The 23,658-nt window shown below is 39.6% G+C and overlaps 1 protein-coding gene across 3 annotated transcripts in view; it reads left to right on the forward strand.

Moving 5' to 3' along the window:
• Positions 1–1,771: 1,771 nt before the first annotated feature.
• BBS9 (Bardet-Biedl syndrome 9) overlaps positions 1,772–23,658 on the forward strand; it is a 428,290-nt gene continuing 406,403 nt past the window's right edge. The window contains exons 1-4 of one of the 3 annotated variants that reach the window (XM_014838754.3): positions 1,772–2,547; positions 10,700–10,822; positions 18,181–18,331; positions 21,453–21,517. In XM_014838754.3, coding sequence (XP_014694240.1) covers positions 10,711–10,822; positions 18,181–18,331; positions 21,453–21,517 — 328 coding nt within the window. In that variant the 5' untranslated portion in view covers positions 1,772–2,547; positions 10,700–10,710. The remainder of the gene's footprint in view (positions 2,548–10,699; positions 10,823–18,180; positions 18,332–21,452; positions 21,518–23,658) is intronic. The other 2 variants (XM_014838755.3, XM_070511651.1) reach the window with 2 other exon arrangements.

Genomic DNA, 23,658 nt, shown 5'->3' on the forward strand with positions numbered 1-23,658 from the left:
GTGAGTATTTGGCTCAATAAGTAAGTGGCCTTGATGATGGGTACAGTCCTTCATGTCTTTAATATGTATGAGTTTTAAAAAAATAACGTGGGTTGGGTGGGCAGTTCTGCTCTGGGGTGACAAGGGATCTCTCAGTTTGCTGGTGGCTCTGCTGGGGTTGGTTGGTCTAGGATGGCTTCACTCACGTGTCTGGTGGGGCAGTGGGGATGGCCTGACAACACGTCTCTCATCATGCAGCAGGCTTCTACAGGTCCTTCACATGGAAGTGGTTGCAGTATATCCAAGAGAAGCACAAGAGGGGACGCCCCAAGGCATAACCACTTATCAAAGCGTCACTTGCATCAGCTTTACTAATATCTCATTGGCCAAAGCAAGTCGTGAGGACAAAGCCAGGTTAAGGGGTGGAGCTGCAAAGTCATATTACAAAGAAATGTGCAAATAAAGATGGGGAAAAAACTACAGCTGTTTTTGCAAACTATCACATTCATTAATAGGAATTCTGGCACCAGCTGCTGAAAACAAACTTCTCATGCTACAAATGACGAATTACCTTAGGTTTTCCAGCAAATAGTATTCATATTCTCCCACAGTGTCACTGAAATAGGTTGAATTTGGCTATCACAAGCTTTCAGAAGCTTCTTATGTCACAGAGATTTTTTTCTTAAGCAGATGTATTTCTTAGAACATTGAAACATAAATTAACAAATTAAGATAATTTTCATACAGTATTTTATTCTATTATTCTATTATTTTTTAAATGTTTATTCTAATTACAAAGGTAATACATGGCCATTGCATAAATATTAGAAAACGTTGAAAATGCAAAGGAGAAATTAAATGGCTAATTCCTTTGAATGGCCACTGTTAATACTTTTGTGAAAATTCCTTCCAATATTTTCTGTTTATAAAAATATCAAATGGCATTTTTTAGACTTTTTCTCAGCCATATGATGAACATTTTTTTTCTAGTCAAAACGTTTCAATAATTTGAATTTTAATAGGCGATCCAAGGAATTTCCATTTTTATTTTTATAACCAATATTGTGACAGAGTAATATCAAAGTAATAAAGATTAATGGTATTGATGATTTTCATGAAATTCTCTTATCTTTAAGAAATGTAATAATTTAGAATTACATTTTGTAGCGGGAATGTAAGTTGATAGTGAAAAACAAGAAATTTAAAGCCTATGGTAAAATCTAGTGAAAAAAGCAAGAACAAAAGTGTTGGGGACTGACTGAGTTTTATACTTACGGTGAATCTGAAAGCAAAGATTAAAAAAAAGTTAAAAAAACTGGTATTATTACAGTTCAATTGTAAAGTTGAATATTTGCATACCAGGAAATCCACTTAAAGGTATACATTTAAGAGAGTATTTAGCACATGTGATCAGGAGACGTGTACAAGTAACTTCACAGCAGCACTGTTTTCACCTGGAAAAAATAAACACTTGGAAACTGTTCAAATGCCCCACGATCTCGATGATCTTGGTCTTCCGCCCCGTCTTCCTCTCCAAGGTAAGCATGTACTGGGCCAGCGCCACCCCCGCCATCGGGGCGCACACACTCGCGCTCGCCACTGCGCCCACCGTCGCCACGGCAGCCCGGCCCAAGGACTGGACCTCACGCTCGTCCCGGCCAAAAACGGCGACGCGTCTGCCTGCGGCGGTGTGTCTCCAAACCCCTGACGCCCCGCCCCCTCCGCGCGAGCCCCGCCCCCGCGGAAAGCCCCACCCACGAACGCCGAGGGGTGGGGACGGGAAGGAGCGGGAGGGGCGTGGCCTGCGTCCGCAGCGAAGGCAGCAGGCAGGTCTTCCTCACAGCCTGGGTCCGAGGAAGTGTCCCAGGGCAGCAAAGGGAATTGTATTAATTCTCTGTGTCTGGTACTGAGGACCAGGCATTGGTTCATTCCAGCCGCGCCCAGTCGAAATCTGATTCTAACCACGGCCCACTCAGAAAAAGTCCTCCGCCTTCCTCCCTCCTCAGTCACTCTGGACTACAACCCCCAGAAGGCATCGGGGCTCAGCCATCTGACTTGCGCAGTAGTGTTCGTTGTAAAGTGCTATGACAACAGGGCGAAGATGGCTTGGAGTTAGGCGTGAGTGGGGAGGTGTCCCTTCCGCCGCTGCTGTCCTTTTTTTGCTACATATCACTCACTGCCTTCTTCATCATTTCCTCCTCTTCGTGAGCAGCAGGACTTGCCGTGGTTCTCGCCTGCCTGGTCTGTTCCGAGAGATTGATGCCGTTTCCCCTGCTTATCTCCGGGAGTGACAGAGAAAGGATGCAGGGGAGCTCCTTAGGGGGATCGCTCCAACTCTGTGGAGCTGGTGGTGCTACCTGGTGAGGCTCTCTCTTTGCCCGGGACGTGGAACAAGTTGGAGCAGGAGAACTAGAGGGAGGAGTGAAGCTAAGGGTTGCTTTTCTCTGCACCCTCTCTTCTTGCTCTGGTCGTTCCAGCCCTGGGACCCTGGCAGGAATTCTTAAAGGGAAACCTGCGGAAAGAGCGTTCTTAGAAAGGTTGGTCTGGACCCACCTGCTTCGGCATCAGGTAAGAAACTGTGTCTGGAATTAAACATCGGATGCATTAATGCCCTTTCTGTGTTTTATTTTGTGGGCAAGATAGATCCTCTGATGCCATGTAATGGTTTTGGTGATATGAGGTGTTAGGTTTCTTAGGAAGAATGTTTGTATTAAAAACAAACAAACAAAAAAACCAAAACAAAACAGCTACGAGCACAATGTGGATGAGATCTTCTGAACATTTTCGGGAAAGGGTGATAGAATTTTTGAAGATTCCATTTAGGAATGTCACGTGGTGCAGGAGCATCCTCCTCCTGTGACACTTCAATCGGTCTTGTGAGCAAATGGTCAAAGCAGTTCTCAGCCTATGACTGAAGTAGGATGCATGTACTAATACCCTCTAATTCCTTCTTGCAATAGGATTATTGCTGCTTCTCTCTTTGTATTGCCGACCACAGCAGTTTAGATGAACTGAGCTGATTTTATCAGCATCTCCCTTCCCCAATCAAGTCCTGCATTTGACTCCAATTTCCTGGAGAATTTCATAGTTTTTTGGCCATCTCACTTTTATTTTTAAAAAGACACCATAGCACACACATACACAACTTGAATATGTTGGGGGCGGGGACCGGGGGAACTATGAGTCCTAACTAAAGTCTGCTTGCATTCAGAAAGGGAGAGATTTTCTAACTTGTTAGAAATATGTAAAGATAATAATTGCTTAGGGTTTTTTTTTTGGGTAAATAGGCTGAACCATTATTTAGAAGAATTTTAAAAAAGAAACTTAAAAAATGTTGTAAATAGTTTACAAGTTATTTATTAGAGTTAAAGGAATTTTTCATTTTGTGTCATTATGTGTCGTTGTTGTCCTTAAATTATGACTACACACTTAGGTTTATGATACAACTTCTTGATGGAAACATTCATTGAAGGGAAAAATTTAATATCTATAGTATATAGTAATTTTTCAAGGTTTACACGCTTTGATGTATGTAGCAAGTTTCATCCCTCAGAATAAAGACTTTCAAATATTTCTCAAAAATTATTGAAACACATGAAGTTATTATAAAACATTCCTGCTGATTAACAACATTTCAGTGAAAGATTACTATCAGTCTTTTGATTGTTCCATTTAAGCCTTTAGTTCAGAGGGTGAGGTTGGCATTTGTAACGTTGTCTTGCTCAGAACGCACTCCACCACCACCACGCCCACCACCACCACTACTATTCTTAATACTCCTGGATTACAACTGACATTTATCTGACATTTATTGAATGCTTCCTATGGGTTGGGCTCTGGGCTAAGCAGTTGCATACTTTAGGCCATTTTATCCTCCTACCGCCCAGAACAATTGGAGACTAGAGTGTGAGGGACTTGTCTAAGGTCCCATTGCTGGAGTGTGGGGTCAGAAAGGCAACCCAGGTCTGTCTGACTCCCTCTCCTGTGCTCTTTTGCTTTTGTGTCTTTTATTGAAAATTCCAACACTGAGCCCTTATAATATTGTCTTCAAAAGCAACATTCTTCTAACTCTACATGCGTTTGTTATCTTTCTTGGACTGGAAGACCTGATTCCTACCTTACAAAATTTGAGGCAGCACTAGCATGACCTGGAGAAAGCTCAGCTCCAAGTATGAACAACCTCAGGGTCCTAGCCTCTTAATTCCAGAATCTCCCTTCTAACCCACATGTTCCTTCCACAGGATTCTGGGGTTATCATTGCCTCAGCCCTTCTTCTAGTCATCCTTCCAAATTGTAGGACTAGGCCAATGAGGTGTGAAAACATCGACATCTCAAATCAAACTAAATCTGAGTAAACTTAGTGGGGAAGATAGCATGTATGTAAGTAAGTATTAAAAACAAAAAAGAAAGTGTCAAGTGCTAAGTGCAGAAGAGAATTTCTGGGGCCTGGGGGATAAAGAGATTATCTCCTTTTTATTATTCTAATAAGGCATAAGAAATCAGTCTTTTGTGGCTATTTATAGGTATGCACCTGTGAAAACCTTCACATTATTGTTTTCTAATCCTTTAAAAATTTACATGAATGTATGAAGTACTTTCCTGCAGTTTGAACTTGCAATGATTAGAATTAATCTTAACAGAATGGTAGCTTTTTAGCCTTTGTGGGGTGGCTGTACTTGTTTAGCGTTCTAGAGTAGACAGCCTGGTTTTGGTGCTACTTCCACCACTTGCTAGTTGTGACCACTTGGGCAGGCTTCTTAACCTCTCTGTATTCAGGGGTTCCAGAATAATAGTACCTAGGACTTACTTTGTAGTTCTGTTGTGAAGATTAAAATAGAATACTTGCAAAGCGCTTAGAACACTACCTGGGACTTAGTAAATGATTAGTAAAGGTTAGCTATTATTTTCATTTCTAGTGAAGGGAGATGATAGTCATTGAAAAACTGATTTTTGGTTTTTGCTTTTCATTTACTTAAGAACAGAGAATCAGTGAGGAGCTGGAAATCAACGTTGAACGAAGAGTGGATAAAATGCAAATTCTTGTTTTAATTCAAGACAGTTAACTAAACCAAATAAACTATCAACTAATACATATTTAATTTTTTGTTATTTGGAGTACTTTTTGTTTTTCTAACAGAAAAGCCAGGTTTCATAACGGAAAAATGCCCTATTACTATTGTTCCTTACCTTCCTTCTTCCTAACTTGCCAATAATTGAATCCCCACCAACTGCTTCTTTATGTCTTAAAGGCAAGGCCCATACATTTCTGAACTCGGAAAATGAATTAGCATTTTATTTAACTCTTAATTTATGGTTAATTTTTCTTTCTTTCCATGGGATGACGTGTCCTTCCAGGAGAAAGGGTAGAATTTATTTTGCTAACCTTCTGAATTTAATTTGCTAACTTACTCTTCTTCTGATAGAGTGTTAAATGTGGCCAAAATATAGGAGTGTCCTACTTAAAAAAAAGTGAAACTTTATTGTATTAATTTTTATTTTGAGAAATTTTAAACATAAACAAAAGCATAAGGAATAAACAATGTCCCATGTATCCATCACCATTTATTCGTAAAAAAATAACAGCTTTATTGAAATATAATTCACATACAATTTACCCATTTAATGTATATGATTCAGTTATTTTTTGTATCTTCAGTCATATGCAACCATTCAGTTGCACCACAGTCAATTTTAGGATATTTTCATTACGCTTTATCTATAACTCTCCTGTCCTTTCTTCCCCACCAGACTTAAGCAACCACTAATTTTCTCTCTATCTCTATGGATTTGCCTATTCTGTACATTTTATATAAGTGGAATCATAAAATATGGGGTCCTTTGTGACTGGCTCCTTTCTCTGAGCATAGTGTTTTCAAGGTTCATCCATGTTGTAGCATATATCAGCACTTCATTACTTTTGATTGCTGAATAATATTCCATTTTGTGAATATGCCATGTTGCATTTATATATCCATCAGTTGATAGACATTTGGGTCATTTCCACCTTTTGGATATCATGAATAATGCTACTATAAAAATTCATGTGTAAGTTTTTATGTGGACATATGGTTTCATTTCTCTTGGCTAGATACCTTGGAGTGGAATTGCTGGATCATATGATCACTCTATGTTTGAGTGTTTGAGGAACTCCCACATCATTTTCCAAAGTGGTTGCACTATTTTACATTCCTATTGGCAGTGTATGAGAGTTCTGATTTCTCTGCATCTTTGCCAAAACTTGTTTCTATCTGATTTTTTTTTGCTGAGAAAGATTTGCCCTGAGCTACCATCTGTACCAATCTTCCTGTCCTTTATATGTGGGTCACCGCCACAGCATGGCTTGATGAGTGGTGTAGGTCTGGGCCTGGGATCTGAACCTGGGAACTCTGGGCTGCTGAAGTGGAATGTGCCGAACTTAACTACTATACCACCAGGCAGGCCTCTCTATCTGACTTTTTGATTCTAGCCATCATAGTGGGTGCAAAGTGGTATCTCATTGTAGTTTTCCAAAGTTGCTGCACCAGTTTGTATTCCTACCAGCAATGCATGAGGGTTCCACCCGAGGATGAGGTTCTCCACAGCCTTGCTAACACTTGTTATTGTCCATCTTTTGGATTATAGCAACCCTAGTGGGTAAGTGGTGGTACTTCATTGTGGGTTTGATTTGCATTTCCCTGGTGACTAATGATGCTGAGCATGTTTTCATGTGCTTATTGGCCATTTGTATATCTTACTTGGAGAAGTATGTATTCAGATCCTTTGCTCATTTTTAAATTATCTTTTTATTATTGAATCATAAGAGTTCTTTGTATATCACAGAATCAAGTCCCTTATCAGAGATATGATTTGCTAATATTTCCTCCCATTTACTGAGTCTTTTCACTTTCTCATTAGTGTCCTTTGAAGCATAAAAGTTTTACATTTTGATGAAGTCCACTTTATCTATTTTTTTCTTTTGTTACTCATGCTTTTGGTGTCAAATTTAATAATCCATTGCCAAATCTGAGGTCGTGAAGGTTTACTCTTAAGTTTTCTCCTAAGAATTCTTCTAAGAATTTCTTATAAAAGCTTTATAGTTTTAGCTGTACATTAGCTTGCCAGTCCTGGTGGCCTGATGGTTAAGAGTTGGTGCCCTCATGGCCCCAGCCCAGGTTCATTTCCTGATCAGGGAACCACACCGCCTGTCAATTGGCTGCAACTGCGTGTTACTGTGATGCTGAAAGCTATATCACTGGTATTTCAAATACTAGCAGGTCACCCATGGTGGACAGGTTTCAGTGGAGCTTCCAGATTAAGACAGACTAGGAAGAAGGACCTGGTCACCCACTTCTGAGAAAATTGGCCATGAAAACCCTATGAATAAGCAGTGGAGCATTGTCTTGATATAGCACCGGAAGGTGAGAGATGGTGCAAAAAAGACCGAGTAGGGTTCTACTCTTCTGTACACAGGGTCTGTAGGCTCAAAGGCACTAACAACAACAAATACATTAGCTTACAATTAGGTCTTTGATCTATTTTGAGTTAATTTTTTTTTTTTAAAGATTGGCACCTGAGCTAACAACTGTTGTCGATCTTTTTTTTCTGCTTTTTCTCCCCAAATCCCCCCAGTACATAGTTGTATATTTTAGTTGTGGATCCTTCTAGTTGTGGCATGTGGGACACCGCCTCAGCATGGCCTGACGAGCGATGTCATGTCTGCACCCAGGATCCGAACCTGTGAAACTCTGGGCCGCCAAAGTGGAGCGCGTGAACCTAACCACTCGGCCACGGGGCCAGCCCCCAAGAATGTTTACATTTTTATGCAACCAATCTCCAAAACATTTCATCTTGCGAAACTGAAACTCTATACCTATTAAGCAAAAACTCCCCATTTGCTGCTTCCCTCAACCTTGGCAGCCACCATTCTACACTTTGTCTGTGAATTGATTACTCTAGGTATTTTATGTAAGTGGAATCATGCAGTATTTGCCTTTTTGTGACTGGCTTATTTCACGTGGCATAATGTCCTCAAGGTTCATCCATGTTGTAGCATGTGTCAGAGTTTCCTTCCTTTCAAAGGCTGATAATATTCTATTGTGTGCATATACTGCATTTTGTTTATCCACTCATCCAACAATGGACACTTGGGTTGCTTCTCCCTTTTGGCTGTTGTGAATACTGCTGCTATGAACATGGGTGTACAAATATCTATTTGAAAACTTGCTTTCAGTTCTTTTGGATATACCTAAAAGTGGAATTGCTGGATCGTATGGTAATTTCTCTTTTTAATTTTTGAGGAACCACCATAGTGTTTCCATAGTGGCTGCACCATCTTACATTCCCACCAACAGTGTACAAGGATTCCAGTTTCTCCACATCCTTGCCAACACTTGTTATTTTCTCTGGTTTTTGGTAGTAGCCATCCTAATGGGTGTGAGGTGATATCTCATTGTGGTTTAGATTTGCATTTCCCTAATGATCAGTGATGTTGAACATCATTTCATATGCTTCTTGGCCATTTGTATATGTTCTTTGGTGAAATGTCTATTCAAGTCCTTTGCCCATTAAAAAAATGTTTTTGATTGAATTGTATGAGTTCTTTTTTCTCTTTAAACTTTTATTTTTCTTATTCTTTTTATTTTATTTTTTTTATTTTTCCTTTTTCTTCACCAAACCCCCTTGTACATAGTTGTATATTTTTAGTTGTGGGTCCTTCTAGTTGTGGCATGTGGGACGCTGCCTCAGTGTGGCTTGATGAACGGTGCCATGTCCGTGCCCCGGATCCGAACCCATGAAACCCTGGGCTGCCAAAGTGGAGTGCACGAACTTAACCACTCGGCCACAGGGCCGGCCCCTGTATGAGTTCTTTATGTGTCCTGTATATTAACCCTTTATCAGATATATGATTTGCAAATATTTTCTCCGGTTTTCTAGGTTACCTCTACTGTGTTCTTATTTAATCCTCACAACATCGTTCTTATCCTTATTTTATACATGAGGAAGCTGAAGTATAGAGAGGTTCAGTAACTTTTAGTAACCTCTGGTTGTCCCTGGTTTCACGGTTAGCATGTGGTGGAGCAGGGATTCATACTCGCATTGACTGCCTCTAGAGTCTGTGCTTTTCGCCACCTCAATATTCTCAGTTAATTTCTTGCCCAACTTGATGAAAACAAATGGCCTTGGTTTCTATGATTAGCCTATGTGGAAGGGCTACTTTAAGAAGCAGATTGATCTACATTTTAAAAAGTATAGTTGATCTTCATTATTTGCAGATCCCGTATTTGTGAGTTTGCCCACTTGATAAAATTTATTGGTAATCCCAAAAATCAATACTCATGGTGCTTTCAGGGTCATTCACAGTCATGTGCTGAGTGGCAACAAATTTGAGTCACTTGACACGAACTTCCCAGCTGATGTCAAACACAGCGACCCTATGTCTTCATGTTTTAGCTCTCATGTTATGAACAAGTATCCTTTTCATGGATGTTTTCCACATCTCTGTGGTTTGGGTTTTTTTTTTTCTTTTTTTGATTTTGCTCTTTAAAATGGTCCCCAAATGTAATGCTGGAGTGCTGTCCTTGTTCCTAAATACAAGAAGGCTGAGGTGTACCTTATGGAGAAAATTCTTGTATTAGATAAGCTTAGTTCAAATATGAGTTATAGTGTTCTTGGTTGTTGGGTTCATTGTTAATGAATCAACAATATATTAAATAAAATATCTTTAAACTGAAACAGACCACAAACAAAGCCATATACTGGTTCGTTGATGAAAGTGTTGTAACTAGAGGCTCGCAGGAACCTAATCCTATATTCCCCCAGGAGCAATGGTTCAGTATTTGCTAATTCAGTGTTTGCTGTAACCTTATAGAATGTAACTTCTTTGAATAAGGAGAATTGACTGCATTTCCTGTCATTTAAATTGGTGTATCATGAAGGAAAGCACCATTTATGATAGCTAAATGAACTCTCATGGAATCCCAGGGTGTGTGATGTCTATGTTGTAATTCAAAAGGTCCATTGGGCTTTCACATCCACCATATCAGTAACTCAGTGGTGGGTATGGTTGGTGTATCCTCATTCTAGATAAGGAATCAAAGCACAAAGTTGTGTGGGTTGCCCAAAGACACACAGTTGGTATAAATGGACCTACCACTTGTTTTTCCTGATTCTTTTTTGGTATGAATTTCCCTCTTCCATTTTGCCTTTGTACATTTAGAGTGGAGAAAGGGAATAAATGCTTTTCAAGTATCTGTAATGTACCAGTTCTGGTGTTAGTCATTTGATGCATTTGATCTCATTTGCTCTTCTCAGCAACTCATTGTGACAGAAGATGCTGCAGCCTTTCTAATGACCAAACTGAAGGGAAATTAGGTATTTTGGTAAGGAATTATGTGCTAACTAGCGCTGCTAGAATTTGAATCTTGACTCTCCAAAGAATATGTTTTTTTGTTTCTTCGTACAGTTGTCTACTAAGTGTCCCAGAAGAGAGAATTGGCCCAAAATAGCTGCATCATTTCTCAACCTCACTTTCCAATGGCATTGCAAAATGTCTGGTTAATGTTTCCACCCATTTGGATTTGTGGTTTCACATATGTCTATCAAATACAAAAAATTAAAGTTGAATATAGAAATATTTTTCTCAAAGTTGTCCAAATTTAATTTGCTCTGCCTTAAGAGATAATTAATTCATTATTCATGGTGTGAAGTGGATTTTTATTATAAATAAATGCTTTCTTTTTAGAGTGAACGAAAATGTCTTTATTTAAAGCCCGTGATTGGTGGTCTACTGTTCTGGGAGAAAAAGAAGAATTTGATCAAGGCTGTTTGTGTTTGGCTGATGTTGACAATACTGGAAATGGACAAGGTAAGCAACTTATGACCTTGTATCTTGGAGCAAAGCTTTGCAGAGATGAAATAAAAATGACTTTTCTAATATGTACTTTACAGAACTTAAGCGAACTTTCATAATTATGCCCTAATTTTGAACATAGTTTTCCTTATAAGTAATATTAATGTAGCAGGCTGATAAATGTGGTTCTTGCTTCTGTTTTGTTGTTTGTGTTTTTCTGGTTTGTGTTGATCCTGTTATATTATTTGCTGGAACTTAGAAAAATATTATAAGGCATCATTTAATTTATTTGTTGCAAAATTAGGTTTCTTAGGGTAGACCTAGTAAAATATTTTGAATTTTGAAAAATTTTCTTATTTATTTATTTTTTTGGTCAGGAGAGATTGGCCCTGAGCTAACATCTGTTGCCAATCTTCCTGTTTTTTTTTTCTCCCCAAAGCCTCTGTACATAGTTGTATATCCTAGATGTAAGTCCTTCTAGTTCCTCATGTGGGATGCTGCCACAGCATGGCTTGATGAGTCGTGCGTAGCTCGGTGATTAGGATCTGAACCGGTGAACCCTGGCCGCCAAAGTGGAGTGAGTGAACTTAACCACTTGGCCACAGGGCTGGCCCCCCCAATTTTCTTTTTTAGAAATTATTTGCAAGAAAACTTGTATTCTTTTAAAATTGAATCTGAAAGCCATTTATACCAGAATGGAGAAATTATGCTACCTCTATTTGTTGGTAGCAAACAACTATTAAATCATTGCTTTCATTTTCATAGTATGATACTAGAAACAACATTCTATCTTATTCTTATATTATTTGCTTCTCTTTGCATCTTCTTATTTTTTAAGTGGTCTTTAAAACATTTTAGTTTTTTTTTTTTGAGGAAGATTAGCCCTGAGCTAACTACTGCCAATCCTCCTCTTTTTGCTGAGGAAGACTGGCCCTGAGCTAACATCCAAGCCCATCTTCCTCTGCTTTATACATGGGATCCCTACCACAGCATGGCTTCTGCCAAGCAGTGCCGTGTCTGCACCCGGGATCCTAACCGGTGAACCCTCGGCCGCCGAGAAGTGGAACGTGTGAACTTAACCACTGCGCCACCGGACCGGCCCCACATTTTAGTTCTATATCATTTCTATTTGAAATTTGTATGTGGTTAGGATTTTTAGTCTTGAGCTTTTTTTTTTTTGGTAATCCAGATAGTCACTGGCCTCTTAAAAAGAAAACTTCTTATAATCATTCTGCTGTTCAGTATATATAAATATTGTCTCCTTACATTTTTCTTTATTCTGTTTCTCTTGCTTATAATGCAAACAGTAGAATCTGGGGGACAAGGTGAAAGGAGAAAATTATATTGGCAAAGAAGAGTGGGAGGCACTAAACTGTACTGAGCACCCACTAAATTGTTTCTATAGAAACTCTGGGTCCTGCCCCCCACTAATAGGAGATGGGAGAGCCTTCTATTCAGAGGGTGTCCTGAGAGGTTCCTCGAAGATTATCAACACTGCTTCCTGCCCAACTGTGTGTTAAAACTTATGATTCCCCTATTATTTGGCAATATAGAAGAGTCATACCACAAAAATACCTGCTAGAGAGAATAATTTCAAACCCACTTCTGCCTAAACTACCTAAAGCTCAACTTGTTTGGAAACTATACTTACTGATTGTCTGAATAACATGCTGTTCACTCATCCTTTCTATTAGAGCTCCTCACTGGGGTGCCACGAGTGGGTTATCAATATGTGGAGATGTTGTTCCCCCTAATTTGTGGCCAGCTGTGAGCAGCTTCCCCTGTTTTCCCAAGCATACTACACAAAAATCATTCTATGTGCATGTCCCGCATAGAAAAAAACACTGATTATCATTTCTCAAAGCCTGGACCATGTGCATCATAATATCCTGGGGTGATTATGCTATATGAAGATTTTCTATCCCAGATATACAAGATCCTATAAGATCATGTTCTTTAGGGGCGGGGGATTTGAGGAGGGCTTAGGTATCTGCATTTTTGACAAGCTCCAAAGTTGAATGGTGGTACACTAAAGTTTAAAAATTTTTAGTGTTGATCTTATGGACTGGAAGGTTAATGAGAGCAGTTTGCTCTGACATGCTCTGTTTGAGATCGAAATGACTAGTAGGCAGAATAGAGGTAGACATTTGGGAGTCAGCAGCATGCTGGTTGTGTTTGAAGCCCTGAGAATGGATGAAAATACACAGGCAGAGAAGCTGGAATAAGAGGGAAAGAATCTTAGGACCATAAGCTGGAGAATTTGAGCATTAACGAGGGAGATTTGGGAAGGGTAGTCAGTAACAGCTTCTGAGAAGGGCAGCCAGAGAGGCAGGAGAACCAGTTGGGCTGGTACCTGGGAGGCAATGTTTAGTGACATGAAGACTGAGAAGTTTCCATGCCATTTAGCAGCAAGTGGTTCATTAGTGTCCTTGGTGAGGGTGGATGAGTGGGTACAATGGTAAGAAAATCTAGATTTGCAGTGTGTGAAGGAGTGGGTGGTGGGGAAGACTTAGTGTTTATGGCCCTTCAAGGAAATTTATCTGTGAAGGGAAGAAGGGAGGAAGATGACTGGGGACAATGAAGGGTAAAGAGAAGTAGGAAAAATTCAATATGTAGCGTAGAGGATATAATTGATAGAGCAGGGATACAGAGAAGACAGAGATGAGATCAGGTGCCCAGATGGAAGGGTTAACGTTAAACAGGAATGAGAAATTTTTTTCACTGTAACAGAAGGCAAGAAGGTAAGAATGGATATAGATGAAGAGAAGTTTACAGGTCGGGTTGGGAAGATGAGACAGTAATGTCAGTTTACCCCTGCTTTCTTTGAGGTGATCAGAGAGTGAAAGGATGGGATTAGGCGTCTTGAAATTGTTTTAGGCAAAGCCAACTGGATATATAGAAGAAGGATTCCTCGCTAATCTTGAGATCCCAGTTGAAATTAGACACCATGCATTTAAAGTGGTACCTGCTTTCCAGCTCTTCTCAATTCAAGATTCAGACTCTGAGAAAGAGTGGGAGTCGGGGTGAGAGAGAGAATCTGAATGGTCCTGCTTAGATTACATGCCAACCTGTGGCTAGAGGGAGAGCTTATTACAAGAATTGAAGTAGAAAACACCTGAGACCAACTGAGATATAGCTACGTTTATCTTTTAGCTACTCAGCATTTATACCAAACATGGGCAACCACCCCTAGTACAACTGCACATGCACGTGGTCTTACCTGTCTGCAGTGGGAGATAAGCATGTGCACCTACTGCTTCAGAGGCACTTTCAGGGAGCCCTGGCCCTTCGAGTCCAGGATCTCTGGGTGATATCCCTTTCTTGTCATTCAGTCATGGTCACGATCCAATATTCTGCTGCCTCTAGACTAAGTGGTACATACAGTCTGCGTTCACAAGCTGTATATAATAGTTGAGGAAAAGAAGAAGAGAGGGAAAAATTTTAGAAATTCAGTTGAAGGAGTAGGAAAAATTGTATAGTAATGTAAAGAAGTCATGTTGGGGGCTACCTTCCGCTTTTTTGCAGCTCGTCACCAGGCTGTGTAACTATGCTACTAAGCTTTTTTTTTCTCTATTTTCGCTAGCCTTCTGTCTGCTTAGGGTTCTTGGTCTTCGTTGGAGGTGAAGGGACCAGAGAATAGTCTAGGGCTTCTTTCCTGAGGGATCTAGAACACTGATGCTTGCTTGAAGAAGATTGTAGTAGTTTCATTTACTACTGATCCAGACAGTACAGGGAAGCGCCCATAGAGATCCCTGGGTTTCACTCATACTTCTCTCAGTCCCATTCGGCCCTTAAGAGATGATGAGGTAGTCCTGCAGATTGCATCGTGGCAGTACCTGTAAGGGTATACTCCTGTCCCTGTCAGGTGAAAACAAACCATTTCTGTTGTCTCTGTTTTGGAAAGGAGAAAAATGTGTTACTAGATCTAGAACTCTATTCAAGCAGATGGGTTCTATCAGTTGGCTCCAAGGAAAGACAAGATGTGGAATAACAGAAGAATTTGGAGTTACCCTTTAGGTTATACTGATCAGCTCTAACTCTGTAAGACTCACTAGACTGCAATATTGGAAAATTTGGTTATTAGACAGGGATGTGATAGGAATCATCACATATGCATTTTTAAGTCTTTTGGCCTTGAATTTTGGAAACCACCTCAGATCAGGCCTAGGTGGTATTGATTTTGATTTTCTCCCTGGTGGGGAGATAGAGTTCCATTGATTTCCAGACAGCCCTCCCAATGAAATATCCCTCACTGTATATGTTAGAGAACCAAATTGATATTCTACCATTTTCTACAGAAATACGTTTCCTTTTAAATTTTTTTTATCTTTTAAAGATTGGCACCTGAGCTAACATCTGTTGCCAATCTTTTTTTTTTTCCTTCTTCTTCTCCCCAGACCCCCCCATACATAGTTGTGTATTCTAGTTGTAGGTCCTTCTGGTTGTGCTCTGTGGGACGCTGCCTCTGCATGGCTTGATGAGCGGTGCTGTGTCCGCACCCAGGATCTGAACCGGCGAAACCCTGGGCCGCCGAAGCGGAATGCATGAGCTTAACCACTTGGCCACAGGACCAGCCCCTACATTTCCTTTAAACTCTCAGAAACTGGGTGAGAAATCATAAGTTGGCTTTGCTTTCCCGCTGGGTGAATTAAGTTAAAAAATGCATTTATCACCCAGTCTCCATAACTGGCAGCAACAGTATCTTTCAGGGCTTCCAGAATTAGTAGTAACTCAGAGCCAATATTTAGTATCCTCACAAAGTTTGGGTATTTCCCTTTCCTCAGTATACCTGTGTAAATGACTACCAGTCCTGCAGGGAAGGATCTGAGGAAAATTCATATGAGGCGTGTGTGGTGTTACAGCAATGTCTGTACACAGGCTTGTCTTTATTCAAGTGGCTCTGAGTCTGTAAATTGACTTAAGTGTGGGAATGGGTGAGATGCCGTAGCTGTCTAATATGGTAGCTTGAGTTAGTTGTCTTTTTCATAGACCTGGAATATTTTTGGTTATAGACTTCCAAAAATTCCTTAATGTGATAAACACATTATGGGACATTCTTACAATTGCGTACTGCTCAGTAATAAGAAAATAAGTGAGTCACTGGGAACAAAAAGGGCCTTAATGAGTTGCTTGTTCATTTTGTTCCTGGGAATCCCATATTAATTAATCATAGCTTGAAATCTGTGAAAGTTAGACTTTTAGTTGAGATCTGGTTACTATAATGGTCTTACTGTCTATTTTAATAATAATGCATACACATTTTGATTCTAGGGGTTAAATTGTCACCATGTGGACTTGGCCCTCCTGGCTTCCTTTTATCCCTGAGGATAGAGCTATGTTGCAGTTGAATCTTGGTTATTTAGTGAGTGAAAATGAGGATTAGGGCGTGACAGGATACACAGGAAGCTCAGTGGGGAGTGTTTTAGAAGTTTGAAGGCTTAAGTTCTTCTCCAAGCCTTCTAGACTTTGCCAGTAACCCCATTCTAACAGTATAATCCCACTGTTTCTGATCAATGTCTTTACTTTTATGCAAGAAACGGAGAGAGACTGTGAACTCATTCGTTACAGTAATTTAAAACCAATAGAATGAATCCCTGAATTAGATTCTTAGTGGTTAAGCCTTGCTGCTATAAGAGGTAATTCTCTCTGCAGAGTCCGAACACCCAGAATTTTATTCTTTACCCTGAGATGAAAATTTTGAGGTTTAAATCTATCATTCTCTTATTTTAAATTATTCATTGCCCTTAGAAAAAGCCATCTTACATATGACTTGGCATTCCTCCTTCCTGTTTAGTTGGCCTGTGGCAGCAGCTGTCCAGCCCACCAGAGTGTCATCTGCAATGGGCACAGGGTCCCGGATGCCTGAGGATGTTAACTTGATTGAACATTCTGTCACTGTGTACAATGCTCCTTAACCCCACTTAGAATGTGAACAGGAGTTGTACTACTTTGTGCTTCAGCTCAGCTCAAGAACCAATTTCTAAATATCCCTGTAGGAATTGATGCCCACAGTTTATTCTCTGGTGCCAATTTCTATATCAATTAATTTTTTTTTTTGCTACTAGGTACAGGAAACAGCTGTGATAAATGTAAATAAAAGAGAGATTGGAATAAGAGTGACATAGCTCTCCCAAATTTAGGAAGAGTTGAATTGGCCAAGCCTTAGTCGGGGACAGGAACCAGCATGGCTCCAGAGACCTTATAGACCTCCAGGGGGCTGCTATCAGATCACCTACCCCCAGATTCCTGATGACATGTGTGTCTATTCAGGATTGAAATTCCCAGGATAAGCCTCTCTTATGGAGTTATTATGAGGATTTAATGAGTTAGTACAGATAAGCTACTTAGCCCATTGCCTGGCACATAATAAGGTCTCAATAAATATGTAGAACTCTCACTTTTAAGTAGATGGAAAAAAGTCAATGTACTATACTAATTCAGGGATTTCAAAAATGACCCCCAAAGTATTAGTTTCCTAGGGCTGCCATAACAAAGCACCACAAATTGGGAGCCTTAAATCAACAAATTTGTTCTTTCACAGTTCTGGAGGCTAGAAGTCCAAAATTAAGGTGTTGACAGGGCCATGCTCCCTCTGAAGCCTCTAGGATCCTTCTTTGCCTCTTCCACCTTCTGGTAGTCCCAGGCTTGCTTTGGCTTGTAGATGTATCATGCCAGTTCATCATCGCGTGGTCATCTTCTCCTTGTCTGTCTCTCCCCTGTCTCCACTTTCTCTTCTTATAAGGATACTGATCGAGTCCTATCACACACCTGAGTGTGACCCCCATCTTAACTTGATTACATCTGCGAAGACCCTATTTCCAAATAAAGTCACAGATGGTGGGGGTTAGGACTTCAACATATCTTTGAGGGGGACACATTTCAACCCACAATACCTATCCTACCACTTCCCCCTCTTGTACCCAAGATTAGACATTGTTAGTCAGAGCACTCTATCTAGTGAGGCCTCAGAATCCTTTGTAATACAGGTTTTCGACGTCCGCAGCCAGCTGTAGAGTTGGCACTCTTTGATGAAATGACTTTACAACTTTATACTAGTCCTCTGGTAAAAGGGCTTGCTTTGACTGAGTTACATTATGACTACTGATACCAAATCAAGGCTTAGGAAAAATTGTAGTATGTAAGTACATTTGAAAATTGGTGGCATAAAGCTATTTGTGAAAAGCTGTATGTTATTAAAATAAGTTCACCTTAATTACATCTTCTGTTGGCAGATTGGCCTCTGTATATGAAGTAAGACTGGATTTTTAAAATTTTTAGTTTTCTCTTTTAGACATTAGAAAGTTTATTTCCAAAGAAATTTTGTTGCTAATGTTTGTTTCTTCCTGTATCTTTTTAAAAAAATCTCTCTACAGATAAAATAATTGTAGGTAGCTTTATGGGATACCTAAGAATCTTTAACCCCCATCCTGTAAAAACAGGAGAGGGAACTCAAGCTGAAGATTTGCTTCTAGAAGTGCATCTCCGCGATCCAATACTGCAAGTGGAAGTAGGCAAGTTTGTTTCGTAAGTACAGCCTACTAATTCTGGTATTTTATTTTACTTGGTGTATGTCAGTCTGTTACTGTGTCACTTTTGTGGATTCTTCAAAGAAAAAAAGACTATTGGGAATTAAATATACTTTCTGGATATTGTCACCTAGATGTTCTTCATGTACTGAACATTTTTTTACATGGAAACTTGTACATTTAAGATAGAATAATTTAGGACTTTTTTTTTTTAAATAGTAATAGACCTAAGATGCCTGACGTATCATAAGCTTAAAGGAAAAGAGAGAAGCTTTTGAAAATAACCAAATAAAGAAATAGAAAGTATTCACTTATTTAAAGCGCTAATTGTCCAGGTTATATAAATGTCTGTTTAAATTATTAAACAAAGTAGCAGTTATGCTATTAGGTGCATAACTTTGAGGCTTTAAAACTACTTACTTATTTGGGGTAGAGAGGTCTTTAGTTTCTTAAAAGGAGCCAGCTCAACCCATACAGTAAGTCTTCCCCTTACAAGAACTTTGTTTCAAAGTGCTTTGCTTTTAAACCTAATTTATTTTAGAAGACCATTTATTAGTTTGCATCTTGTGTAATATGTCTGCTTTTTATTTACTGATGATAGTGCTGATTTTGTCTTATTTTCGTACATGAATTTTCTTGGAGTTAAATCTGTCTTTCTTAATCATTTATAAAAGTATCCATTGTGATAAGTTATGTAGGCAGAGGTGGTCTTGTTTTCCCCTAGCTCTTCTTTTTGAGCCCCCTTTTGCATTCTGAAGTCTGGGCGTGCCCTGAGCTCTGGATTTTGGCTGACTTCATTAGCTCATCAGAATTTATTGGCCCCAGGTTCCATTTATTCAGGGTCCTGACTCCTATTGAAAAACCTGAACAACCACTCTTGAGCATTAACTCTCTTCTAGTGATGTATTTCCTTTTGATGGGAAGCTGCTTCATGGATGTTAGAGGCCAGGGTGTGAGATGTGACTTGTAGCGCTGTGACTGGCTGGATCGGGGAAATTTTGTGACTGAGGTAGTTGGTAAATATCTACTCCATCTAGCGCTGATGTTGATTAGGTGCCCATTGTGTACCTAGCACATATTAGACATGATGGATTTATAAAGTAAGGAAACAACAGGATTCTTGCCTCTAAAAAGCATTTTTACCTTTTAATTTTTTTTATAAAGTGAAATGCTGTCACAATCATTCTGTACAGTAGTCTTAAGTGTAGCTCTCATCTGTGTAATCACTTTTTGCATGGGAGGAGGTTAACACTAATGAGTGGATACTGTACTGTATCAATTAACTAGTACCATCTCATTAATCTTATCTATAAGAAGTGTTCTCATTTAGAGATAAGGCAGCTAGCTAGAATTCAGAGCTTTAGGTCACACAGCCAGGATGAATTCAGAGCCAGGTCTGCCTGACTTTGTACTTTACTATCTTTCCATGACATCATGCTCTTTTCCTGTGGATGATGGAAAAATCATTTTGAGTGTTCAGGGCACATAGAAAAAAATTTTAAAGGCAATATTGATTATGTGATAGTTGTGTATATATGCATTGTTTTGGTGTTAGAATAAATATTTATATTTTCATTGTATCAATGTTTGGGAGGTATTATCTAATATAATTCTTATTTTATAAATGAGTGACTAACACTCCAAAAGATTAAATGATCACACAGATATCAAGGTGCAGAGTCAGGACCCCAATCCAGGTCTTCAGATTTCAATTATAGTCCTTGTAGTTTAGAACAGAGTCTGTATCAGAGGTTGTACACTAGAGGCCTGCTTGCAGATGTATTTTAAATGTAAAGAGTTGCCAGCATTTAAGAACCAGGAGATTGCACGTAAAATCTCTGCTTTCTGGCTTTTCTTGAAAAAATGTGGAGAGCTGGCCACAAGCCCAGAACTGACTAGTAGTTGCCTCCTTTAGTCTGGCCCCAGTCTCCAGTTGATCATAGCCATTTGCATGCTTTATTCGTTTTTGCCCACTGGCTTGACCTTTGAAGACTTTGAATTTCTCATTTCTAGACTGTGCCATGTCTCTGGAAACCACTTGATAGGGGCTGGACGTGTGGTGCTGACAGTGGCAGTTACTTCTATTTGAGATTTAGTCCAAACTGAAAATATTTTCACTACCTTTAGTAAAATCTCAGAGCTGGAAGTGATATATGCCGTTTACTAATAACTATTAGTGTTCTGTAGTGCTTTGTACTTTACAAGGTACTTTCACGTGTTTTATTTTATTTAATTGAAAACCTCTTATTTTCCAGAAGGGGGAACAGGCTCAGAGAGATGAAGTGACTTGCCCAAGGTCACAGGTTAATTAGCTAGAGAGCCAGGACTGTTACTGAACCTGAAGTGAGTTCTCTCACTCGTTGCGCAGCAAGCCAATCTCTGACACCGGGTGTAGTGGAAGAAAGTAGGAACTTTATTTTTGCACAGTGCTGAGCAAGGAGAGAGGGCAGCTAACGCTCAAATCCCAAACTCCCCGAAAAGCTAAAAGGAAGGGTTTTTATGTGGGGCTTTAGGTAGGGGAGGGGGAGCATATGGCCTTGCTGGTCGGAGCTTTCCCACCAGCCTGTCTTTGGCCTTGAGACACTTGCAGAGAGGAGGGAGCTCGTGACCTTGCTGCTCAGCAGCTGTCCCAGCAGCTCGTATCTCTTTGTGGGGAGGAGATGGTCCAGGTGCTTGTCCTTGACGGTGTCTGTCTCCATGGAGGATAGCGGATTCTGGAGGCAGGAAGCCAGAGAGTAAGCAGGGAATGAGTGTTTTGGTTTTAACCCCATATATGCTGGGTTTAATGTGGGGAAACTGATACCAGGGTCGGTATCAGGACCAGCACTTGGCTCTCTTTATTGTGGAAGAGCACTCATGAAGGGGCCTGCAACATGACTCTTTCTGGATGCTCCCTTAGCTTCAATTTGAAGGCAGCTCCTTGAGGCAGAGTCCTTGAGCCTCTGGGACTGTCAAACTGACTGTTGTTAGGCTTATTTTTCAGCTCAGAATGTTATTTGGTGAACTGTTTAGTTTACTCATGGTAGGCTGTGGTCTTACTTTTTTTAAAATTATTTTACAATGTTTTGGGTACATCTGAAACTAATATCTAAACTTTTAAAACTTTCCCCATTTTTCAGAGGTACTGAAATGCTTCATTTGGCTGTGTTACATTCTAGGAAACTTTGTGTCTACTCTGTCTCAGGTAAGAGACACTTTTTTCTAATGTAGAATTTGTGTTAAAAACTAGCCTTCTTAATATTATATAAGAATAGATATTCACCAATGTTAACTTGGTAGAGAACACAAAACATTTGGTTGAAGGTTTTCTTATCTTGGTTAGCATTTTCCCATTGTTCATTTATTCTTTTAGGTAGTTAGGCTGTTACATTTTCTTGGTCTGCTATTTCCATACTGCATACAGAAATGTGCATGCTTACATTTCTAGTAGGGGGTTCCTTATAATCTCTTTCCTCCTGGTAATTGTGTCCAGGATTGCCTACGACTAATAGAAGCCAATTCTGGGTACTTAGACTCTTAAGACTTGAGTCTTAAGAAATGTTCAATAGCAACAACAAAATTCATTAGATGCTGAGTCATAGTGGTTTAAAGTACATTTTCTTTGGTGAACCTCAAATGTTTTCTTTTTAAAGGTCCAATTTCTTGAGTTTTGGTTGTCTTCACTCAGCCAGACTTCAAGGCACTTGTTTGAGGCTTAATCAGGTTTCTCTGACACATTCTCTGACACAGTGCTGTGGGTACAAGTATGGTAGTTAATTGCGGTTTGGTTTCAGCGTTTTGGTCTTTATTAAATATAAAAGGTAACTTTAAAAAACTTTGTTTCAGTTGTAAGATAAATTTTAGTTAAAGTTGAGAGAGTTAATATTGGGGAAATTTTTTATGGATACAATAAAGCTAAGTATCTATAGGTCTATTCTCTTATACAAAAGATACTCTCCTTTGGAGTTTGCTGTAAACTTAGCTAAGTTTACAAACTATAGCTAATCCTAAAATTAGCTTTTGTGATTTGGATTTCTGTTACTGATTCTCTTGATTTGGGCTTTCTTTGTATTTTGCTTTCCATCTGAGTAATGATTCATATCTACTGTCACTGAGCTGGATATTTCTTAGCCAGTCTCTTTTTGGGGTGAAGATCTGTTAAATTTCAAAGGCAGGTTTGGTAACCTGGCATATGGTGTATCGTAGGCATACTTGTTGAATGAATGAGTGAACTGATTTCTGGGTAGTGCTGAGGCAATTGGTAGTAGCTCTTTATTCCTCTCTACCATGTATTATTTTCTTCCTTCTTTCTTTTCCTTCTCTGTTACCACTGTCATTTTCTTTTCCACTCTTGTTTACATCAGAGGCCTGATATAGTACCTCTCACTGTCATTGTTAAACACTCATTGGTTTCATGGTAAAACATGTTGCTTCTCCCAGTGATAGGGCAAATAATTAGTCTTCCGGAGTAAATGAAGACGGTATGATATAGGCTACGTTATTGCATGAATCTAGTGTACCTCTGTTTTCCATTATAAGCCTGTTAGCTGTGAGTGATATTGTATTAATGAGTTACATAGGCCATGGAGGAGGAGAGCTTACCCACAGTTATCCCTAAATACTTCTTGGAGAGTCAATCTCTTCTGGAGGCTCCCTGGGGACTCTAGGAGCAGGAGAGGGGAGCATCCTAGAAATAGAAATGAGGTTAGGCTTTTGGCCTTCCCTGGTCCCATTTGAACAATGGCCCAGAAAGACAGAACCCTTTAGAGTTCCACTGGGGCGTAGGGCATAGGTGGGATAAAATGTGTGTTTGTCAAAAAAGCTGACTGAAGAAGCTGGCATGTTTGCTCACAACTCATTTATGGGACATTGGTATCTTCCTTCAAATTAGTCTTCAAAATGAAAGTTATTTGCCCTGAGAGTGGTGATTTTATCACTCTTTTATTCTTTGTACGCATTTATAAGGTTTGTATTCTCTGGGGATCAGGAGTTGTCCAAACTACATTCCCTTATGCCCCACCTCACTTCCCTTCTCTGTCTCTCATTTCTTCAGCCTCTTATGATATTTGTAGGCTGACAATTTGTGTATTTTTCCTGGCTTGGCTTAAATTGAGAAGCAGAGAAGTTAATGTTTTTGTTCTCTTGAGTCTGTTTCTTGAGGTTACACACTGAACTTTTACCTAGCTTTTACTGTAACAGGGGAAGCATAAACATTTCTAGTTTAAGTAAAACCACTGGTGTCGGCAGATGAAAGCTTTAGCTGAACTTGACATCCTTACTATCCCCTCCCTGAATATTTTTTGCTTTCTTTTATATGTTGTGTGCTCCTAAAAAAGGTTTGAGGCA

Source organism: Equus asinus, chromosome 1, assembly GCF_041296235.1.
Source record: "Equus asinus isolate D_3611 breed Donkey chromosome 1, EquAss-T2T_v2, whole genome shotgun sequence".
NCBI lineage: Eukaryota > Metazoa > Chordata > Mammalia > Perissodactyla > Equidae > Equus > Equus asinus.